Source organism: Sander lucioperca, chromosome 2 (assembly GCF_008315115.2).
Source record: "Sander lucioperca isolate FBNREF2018 chromosome 2, SLUC_FBN_1.2, whole genome shotgun sequence".
NCBI classification, from domain to species: domain Eukaryota; kingdom Metazoa; phylum Chordata; class Actinopteri; order Perciformes; family Percidae; genus Sander; species Sander lucioperca.
Genome location: NC_050174.1, coordinates 27,867,062 through 27,875,709, shown reverse-complemented (window position 1 = coordinate 27,875,709; position 8,648 = coordinate 27,867,062). Strand labels below are relative to the sequence as shown.

General features: G+C 41.4%; 1 protein-coding gene across 4 annotated transcripts in view; it reads left to right on the top strand.

Annotated features, from left to right (window-relative positions):
- Window positions 1–1,032: 1,032 nt before the first annotated feature.
- rabl6b (RAB, member RAS oncogene family-like 6b) overlaps window positions 1,033–8,648 on the top strand; it is a 15,685-nt gene continuing 8,069 nt past the window's right edge. The window contains exons 1-12 of one of the 4 annotated variants that reach the window (XM_031300433.2): window positions 1,033–1,224; window positions 2,517–2,915; window positions 3,043–3,177; window positions 3,293–3,307; window positions 3,525–3,572; window positions 3,788–3,817; window positions 4,212–4,264; window positions 4,387–4,475; window positions 6,019–6,159; window positions 7,312–7,417; window positions 7,562–7,665; window positions 8,071–8,456. In XM_031300433.2, coding sequence (XP_031156293.1) covers window positions 2,786–2,915; window positions 3,043–3,177; window positions 3,293–3,307; window positions 3,525–3,572; window positions 3,788–3,817; window positions 4,212–4,264; window positions 4,387–4,475; window positions 6,019–6,159; window positions 7,312–7,417; window positions 7,562–7,665; window positions 8,071–8,456 — 1,237 coding nt within the window. In that variant the 5' untranslated portion in view covers window positions 1,033–1,224; window positions 2,517–2,785. The remainder of the gene's footprint in view (window positions 1,225–2,516; window positions 2,916–3,042; window positions 3,178–3,292; window positions 3,308–3,524; window positions 3,573–3,787; window positions 3,818–4,211; window positions 4,265–4,386; window positions 4,476–6,018; window positions 6,160–7,311; window positions 7,418–7,561; window positions 7,666–8,070; window positions 8,457–8,648) is intronic. The other 3 variants (XM_031300434.2, XM_031300435.2, XM_031300436.2) reach the window with 3 other exon arrangements.

Below are 8,648 nucleotides of genomic sequence, written 5' to 3'. Positions count from 1 at the left end.
CTACTCTTTTAACCTTAAAGGTATTATCTGTTTCTATGCTAAGTCAGGAAATGGCTCTCTTGAATATTTAAGTAAAGTCATTATTCTATATGCCAAATTGTATATCCACAAGCAGAAATTCTCTAACTTCTTAATTTTTTTTTTACCTTTTCTCATAGAACTAAAATCTCTACTCAAGTCACTTAGATTGTTAAACAACAACAAAAGTATTACACTTGTGAAAACTAGAGCTTTTTCCCCATGAAACCTCTGACTAAATATGATTTTATGTTGATTTACCTCTTTTTTATTTATATGTTTGATCTAATGTATTTTATTTTGTATTTTTTCGTTTTGATATATGTATTTGTAAGAATTAGTCTTGATGTTTATGTGCTATTGTTGTTTACCTGATTCTTTGTATGATACATTTTGTCAATAAAAAAGAAGGGATGTTTGTATTCATCAGTTTTAGGATGTGCAGAATCAGTCACCATGTAGCGAAGGAGATCTTATGCTCACACATTTCTAAAGAATTATCCATACGGCCGATATCGAAATCAGTAAACGAAGCCAGAGAAAATATGTTACTGCTTTTCACCACAATGCAGTGCATCACATGGAGAATCAGTGTTATGGAAATACAGATGTTCACATTTTCATTTACTCTTGAGAGCTTTTAGGATTTCTCATCCATCTCTCCAACAGCTGAGATTCAGAATCCGTTTTAATGGCCAAGTACGTGTGAAGACATACAGGAAAGTTGTAGCTCTCACAGTACATACACAGAAATAGACATACAACTAAAACAGGACAACAAGCAAGGTAACATAAACATATGCATACATATACACACACACACACACACACACACACACACACACACACACACACATAATGGAAATAAGCTACTGAATGGACCTTGTGGTGAGATTGCTCTCCCATCTGCTGTTTTCAAGCTGAAGAATGAACTTCCCGGTTGTCATATGTATTTTTCAATGTTCTCATGAACAAAAAAAACATAATTTTATTTTGAAAGTTGTAAAGGAAGTTGTACATGTGTGTCGCACGCTTGACGCCGTTGCTCCGTGACGCTGGCACTGTGCTGTAGCTGCCGTAGACTGTAGCTCCTCTCTTTGCGGAGGAATGTCGCTGCTTCTGCTGTGTCTCTGTTGGGATGGAGGACTGACAGACGCTTTGGGACGAACATGTCGGGACTGCAGTCTCTTATCTTATTAAATAACCGTGAGTATGTGTAGCTGCTGGCTGCCAGCTGAAAGAAAACATCCAGTCTAGCTGCCGTTTAATGGGGGAAAAGCTAAGCTAGCTGATGTCGACAGGATAGCTAAGGATAGCGTTACCTTTCAGCCAGGGTAGGTTACAAACTGCGGGCCTCCTCACCACTGTTTGAACCCTTGCATACCCATTAGAGTATATGGCTTTGATATTTAAGCATAATCGCATAAACAACCTAGAATCCCAGTTTTAAGAGCTAACAGCCTGGGCAGCTAATGCTACTGAGTCACTGTGATGTTATTTAACGTTCCGGACAGTATTGAGATGAACAAAGACCTCCTCTGCACTGATGCCAGCTGCAGACACATCCCCACAGCCACAGGGGGATGCCCTGGGACAGCAGCTCCCTTTAGGACTTCATAGGGACATCATGGGGCAGCTGTAAGGCCTCAATTATGTATCACTAATATTTCTCTTATAATATAATGTAACACCTCCTGGGACACTGACAGCTCCTTACAGGGAATATGGTTTGCAGCCAGGATTCCTGCACAAAGCCCCAAAACACTGATGGACAACCAGGACAGGACATATTTTACAGAGTGGTTCAGTAGGAGGTTCTTCAGCGACATCAATGCAAGTAGACCGTGTAAGCATGAGCAATCTGAGCCATATAAGCAGGATTTTATAGTGACATGGAGTAGCTGTAAGGCCATAATATTTCTCCTATCATCGACTAATTGTTTTGGCTCTAATACAATGAAACATCAATATACACCCATGTAACTGATAATACAACTTTCTAATCTTTTTTCACGTTGTACACATTGAGCACAGACATATCATATCAGGCTAAATAAACTGTCACGACTCTGGTATATTCTTTTTTTATTATTTTTATTTTTTTCGTGCAGCAGATGGAATATTGTTTCATCCAGATGGTTCAAAGAGTGTTTGAGCTCTCTAATTATTTTGTGGAAACATGGATGCTTCGAATTTATTGACAAAAAACAGAGGCACAACCTGGGGCTACATCAAATCAGGTCTTAATGGTGTTATTTCCATCTGTGTTTCTTGATATTTATTGACTGTAATAACCAGAATATCATATGTTTGAGTGTATTTCCCTGGTAAGTTACCAGATCTGGCTGCACGTTTCCTTCATACCTTGTAATGAAGACATGATTTGGTTTGGCTTTTGTGTTTAAAAAAAACCTGCCTTTTTTATTATGCCGACACCTGGGCAGGGAATTGAAGTTAATTCCCAATCATAACGTCTGTATTCCTCTGTGTTTTTACAGATGATGCTCAAAACAACACAGTAGGTACCTCCACCTGTGACTGGCGGCCAAGAACCTCTAGTCAGATTTAAGAGCACCGCTGCTGAATCAATTCAGAGTCAAAATTTATTAATTTGGCATTATATTTGCTTCTAAGCATGGACCCTTAACTTCCCCATCCATCAGGACACACGGTTGCACTTTTCCTTCAGTTGTTGTGTGACAAATTGTCAGGGGAGTTCTGCTGTACTACCACGTGTTACTGGTCAAGCTGGTGAAGCCTCGTCAAGATGTTTTCAGCACTTAAGAAGCTGGTGGGGTCCGAGCCAGGGCAGCTCAGGGACAAGAACATTCCGGCTGGCTTGCAGTCGATGAACCAAAGTTTGCAGAGACGCTTCGCCAAAGGGGTCCAGTATAATAGTAAGTGATGCAGCCAATCCGGTGAACAGGCTTCTGCAGTCAAATATGTCTGTATAAAATTAAATGTAGCTTGTTAGTTAAATTATTGAACTGACAAAATTATTGTGCAATCTCTTTCCCATCCAAGTGAAAATAGTCATCCGGGGAGATAGAAACACTGGGAAGAGTACTTTATGGCATCGACTGCAGGGCAAGAAGTTTGTGGAGGAGTATCTACCCACTCAGGAGATCCAAGCCACAAGTATCCATTGGAACTACAAAAGTAAGTCATTGCCACTCATGTCATCTCTGAACATTTCAGCTTATTTTATTTGTTCATATTTCTATTTTGGTGAATATTTGACATCTGCTGTTTGTGCCTGGGTGATTTATTTCAGTGGCTCCATATCAAGGTAAAAACAGAGACTGTGTCTTTAGATGTAGCTTCAGCTAACCAAGTTTTAGAGTAGGTGTCCTGTGTTTGTGTTAGTCATCCCATACCAAGCACACCTTTACCACCACCACTACTTCTTCAGGTGTTTTCAGTTCTCAACAGTCTGCACATTTGAAGCGTTTCCCTCTGTGGCCCAAGAACATGAATAATGAAAACGCCCTTTCTGTTTCTCTCAGCTACTGATGATGTGGTGAAGGTAGAGGTGTGGGACGTAGTAGATAAAGGTGAGTGTTGACCTTTTTTGTTTAATGTGTCCATTAAAGAAGCAGACTTTCCACTCAGGCTCTCAGAAGTTATACTGTACCTTCCTCTATCTATTACTGTCAACCTGCTACGGTATTTCATGACAACAAATAGACGCATGGTAGCTTTTGTTTGTTTTTCTGTGTTTCTCAGTGTTGATGTTGTCTTTTTTGCACCTCTCTTGCACTCATCTCAGGCCAAAAATATCCTCTTCCTGAAGGTATAGGTGAGCGCCACTATGTAGAAAATGAGCTTGCTTGTGTGCTGTGGGTTTGTCCCGTCTCGTTTCCCTCTTATCTGAATGTCAATATTCTCAAGGTTTGACTGTTCCCAGGTTTGCTGTGTGGCTCCATTTCTGAGTTTGGCTGGGTTTTCTGCTTTTCTGTATAGCTAGAGCCTGAGCTGAGCGTCTGCACCATGTGAACCATGACTTAATTCCAGCACTGTGTATTTGAAGCATAATGTGTGTTAAAATTAGGCTGTAAGATGCTTTTCCTTAAAAAAGCGGCTGTGCTATCTGCTTGTTTTACTCAACATAATCTAACATAAAGCAACAAACTAAGGTTGTGATATTTTTTTCTTTTCAGCTCATCTAAACTTGTGATTACTTTTTCTTTCAGGCAAAGGCAAAAGACGCGGAGAGAATTTGAAACTGGAGAATGAGCCCCAAGAGGTGATTATCACATGATTGTCATGTGTTTAGGAAACGCATGGCTTATTGATAGTATGTGGGTCAGTGATGGAGCAGGCCAGAGGAAGAGGTATTAATACATGTGTCTAATATGTGTGTTGTAGTCCGATGAGGTGGCCCTGGATGCAGAGTTTCTCGACGTGTACAAGAACTGTAATGGAGTCATCATGATGTTTGACATTACCAAGCAGTGGTAAGAGTCGTCTGTCTGACACTGAGCTCTGATGCTACAATATGCATGGGCAGATCAGGTTTCAGCCGAGAGCTGCCAGGCTGGATTTTGTTCAGCTTCAAAGGCAAAAACCTACACAGACATTTCAACATGGCTATTTTAGACATCATGTCTGAGGGAATAGATGGAGATTTTATAATATATATACAAAAGGGACATGATGCATCAATAGGTATTTACAGTAAATATTGTTGTGCCATGGTGTAACCAGAGACAACACACGGGAAGCAAACACCATTCAATCCCATAATAAAATTAACAGATACATAGAAAACAACCCTCCTAATGCGATCTAAATCATGAGAGTAAAATAATTACTTTACAAATCAAATTAACTATTTCTTAATTCAGACCCACATAAACACTAGTATGGCAATCTTTCCCCCTGATGTTTGTTTAAATCTGCACATATTAACATGAAGCAACTCTAAAATAATGTTTTATGACCAAACTGCACAGTTTTGGGTTCATTGAGTGATTACATGCCAGAAGTGTGTCTAGTTACACATTGTGTGCAGATGTTTAACCCTAACCCTTACAACTGCATATCTTGCTGCTGTCCCCTTAAAAAAATGGTGGACTTTATGGGTCTTACATATCTGCTTATAGGAAAAGTCTGGCACTATATTTTAACTGTCAACAAATCCCATTAAAAGACCAACATTAACAGTATGTTAGTCTATGTCTATGAAGACGCTTTTTCATGCTTAAGGAGCTTTGTTTCTGCTAGCCATCAACTCCCGTTAATTGATTTTTATAAGACCCGCTCCTGTTCCGCTGTCTCGTCTAACCCCCCACCCCTACTGACTGCCTGTGCAGTGCTGCTGCGCCAAAGGACAGACGGGGAGAGAGCAGTGCTGTTTACTGTTTAACCGAGGATCCATGGACTGCATGCAGGGGAATTACAATAGAAATATATTTGAATATATTTATAAGGCACTAAGAGGGTCTGAAAAGTCAATAAATCTAGCGAGAAAGTTGGCAATACTGGCCACAATGTTACTGCTGCAGCGTCCTAATTTCCCAAACTGTGGAGCAAAATCACAGGATGTGCGTGCATTAATCGCACGTAAAAAAAAAATTTGTGCCGTTAAAAGGAATTTGTAAATGGGCTGTGTTTATATAGCGCTTTTCTAGTCTTAATGACTACTTTAAACGCATTAGTACAGGAACCATTCACACACAAAGCATACATCCATGTGACATCCCTGCAGCATGCATATCCTGATGGCCCAGGTTCTCCTGAAAGAAATGATGTCTAGAACTTGATTGTGCATCACCAGGTTGAGGTTACACAAGCATTATTACACAGGAGACCAAGCGGACAAAAGATTGGTGAAAATGGTTTAGACCTCTGATGGTTAAGTGTCTAAGCAGCAAGTATTTTGTGTATGTACTGAACTATTAAAAGGTTTCTCATGTACCCCTGGCATAAATACATACTGACTTATACCAATACTGCCACCCACCGATCAATGTTGTGTTGGGATTTTGTCAATTGCAGGACTTTCAGCTACATCCTGAGGGAACTGCCCAAGGTACCCACCCATGTGCCGGTGTGTGTGTTGGGGAACCACAGGGACATGGGCGAGCATCGCGTCATCCTCCCTGACGATATAAGAGACCTGATTGCTGGACTGAACAGGTAGAGATCAGCACTTGGCTAAATGGTAGTGATGGGCCGATGAAGCTTCGGGGCTTTAAACGCAGCAAACACAGTGACATCTGGGGGTTTGTAAAACAGATAGCAGCCCTTCAGAACGGGCCAAAACACAACAACACCTCTCTGATTTTAATAGTTTTAGTCTCGTGTGCATTGCAATAAAAGTTCAAAAAGCCTGCATGGTATTATCAAATATGTAATTTACTCAGGAATATGTTCCACTAAAATAATGAATGCATGTCCAAAAAGCCTGCATCTCAAATATTTGCTGACAGGAAATATAAATGACCTCATTGGTGTAGTTTAGGAGTCCACTGAGTACTAATGTGATTTAACTTCCTGGTTAATATCCATGTAACATTTTATATGAATTGTGATGTGATTGGACAACGATACTCCTACTACGTTTATTATTTTATGACGTAGAGGTTGTTGTATTTGAAAGTCATTTCTCAGACCTGGTGCAGCAGTGGAATCAAATGTAGTCATGCATGAGCGTTGTAGCACGCCGGTAGGCTGCAACATGTGATGACGTGTGCACAGTCAGAGGTGGCGGAAGTGAAAATCTAAGTGTGAGAGTGTTTTTGTGGAACGACAGAATTGACAACAAAATGACTCCGACTCAGAGAATCCTCTTTGCCAGTGAAAAAGAGGAAACACCAGCCCAAGCAACAATCAGCAATAATTTGTTTAGTATTCAGAAGAGAATAAGTTTGGGGAAGTTGATAGCCCATACCTTAGTTCAGTCTCAAAATCTGAAGGTCAGCTACAAAGTTGAGTCCATAACTCAGTGTACTGTGGCGTATTATACTTCAGACACACAAAATGTGCGTAATCAGGTTCTTTATAAAAATGAAGAATGTATTTAACTAGTAAGAATAGGTATGATTTTCTATGTATGCAGAATTTAAACAGAAAATAAATTGCTGTTGAACATTTAACAATGAGTGCTCTGTCTGCTGGATGTGATTTAAAGAAAATGGTTTGCTAACACAGAAACTGTAATAAGTGGTAATTAATGCAGCTTTAACATGTTTATAATCTTGACCTCAGTATATTGAACAGGGTTACTGTCAAATATACTGCATATGTTAGAAACTGTCATGAAGAATAACCACTACTTGGGTTTTACAGACCAATGGGAGCATCTTACATCCACTATGCCGAGTCCTCAATGAAGAATGGCTTTGGCTTGAAATATCTGCACAGGTTTTTCAACATCCCCTTCCTCCAGCTACAGGTTCTTTTTACTTTGTCATTATTGGTGTCATAAATATTTAGTTTGTCCATTCTGTACTTTTTGTTCATGTTTTACACAGCATGTATATGAAGAAGGCTTAATCTGAGTGTGTGTGTGTGTGTGTGTGTGTGTGTGTACACACAGAGGGAGACCCTCCTGAGGCAGCTGGAGACAAACCAGCTGGACATGGACGCCACCCTGGAGGAGCTCTCTGTGCAGCAGGAGACTGAGGATCAGAACTATGAGATGTACTGTCTGCTTTTTTTCTCTCTCTGCCAGTGCACTGTTGCAAAGAGCCCCTAGAGGGGCGTTAGCAAAAGCTTTGTCTTCCACAAGTTTCTGGTGCACAGCCGATAGTATGCTGCAAGCACCAGAAACATGAAGCAAACTTTTGTGTGTGTGTTTTATGTCCTCTCTGGGAACACACTAGTTGTGCTTCCATCTGACTGTTGAATTTTACACCCATGTATGAAATACTGTGCCCTTTTTTTTTCTTACTTAATAATATCATTTTTTCCCCTCAAAAATCCAATAGTACTTTCTCTCTGCAGGCCCTTCACTGAGCCACTCTGGCCCTGCACTGAGTTTGTAGCCTCAGATACTATTGCAGGTGAACCGTGGTTTATTAACCAGCCCTGTTGTGATTCTTGCAGTTTCCTGGAGAACCTTGAGTCTCGCAGTAAGGGCTATGGCTCTCCTGGTCCAGCTAATGGTCAGAGTCCCTCCTCTGGCTCCCAGTCCCCCATCGTCCCTCCCAGTGGAGCCTCCACAGGCAGCTCCAGCCCCAGCACCCCTCAGCCCCCAATCCCCTCCCAGATGCTCCCACAGTCACCGTCTGTGTCCACCTCCTCCCCTCCACCTCCGCCGGCAGCGGCTTGCGGGGCAGCTTCACCCGCTGTTGAGTTGAAGCCATCAGCCCAGTCGCCCGAACACGTACAGGCCTCGGCTGCATCTGGAGCGCTGGGCCCCCAGAAACGTGGCTTCATGTCCCGCTGGTTCGGATCAACTCCTGCCTCTGAGGCTCCTTCTTCTGCACCAGGTGAGTCTCTTTCACACATTACTGAAGCAGTAAAAGACTCACATCCTCACTCTGACACTGTAGCTTACACTCTGGACAAGTCTATAGGAAGCACATCAGAAAGGTTCCAGAAGGCTAACGCAAAACATGTCATCCATGAATTCATCCGTACAGTGCTGATTATTTGGTGCAGTATAAATTTAAAACACTGCT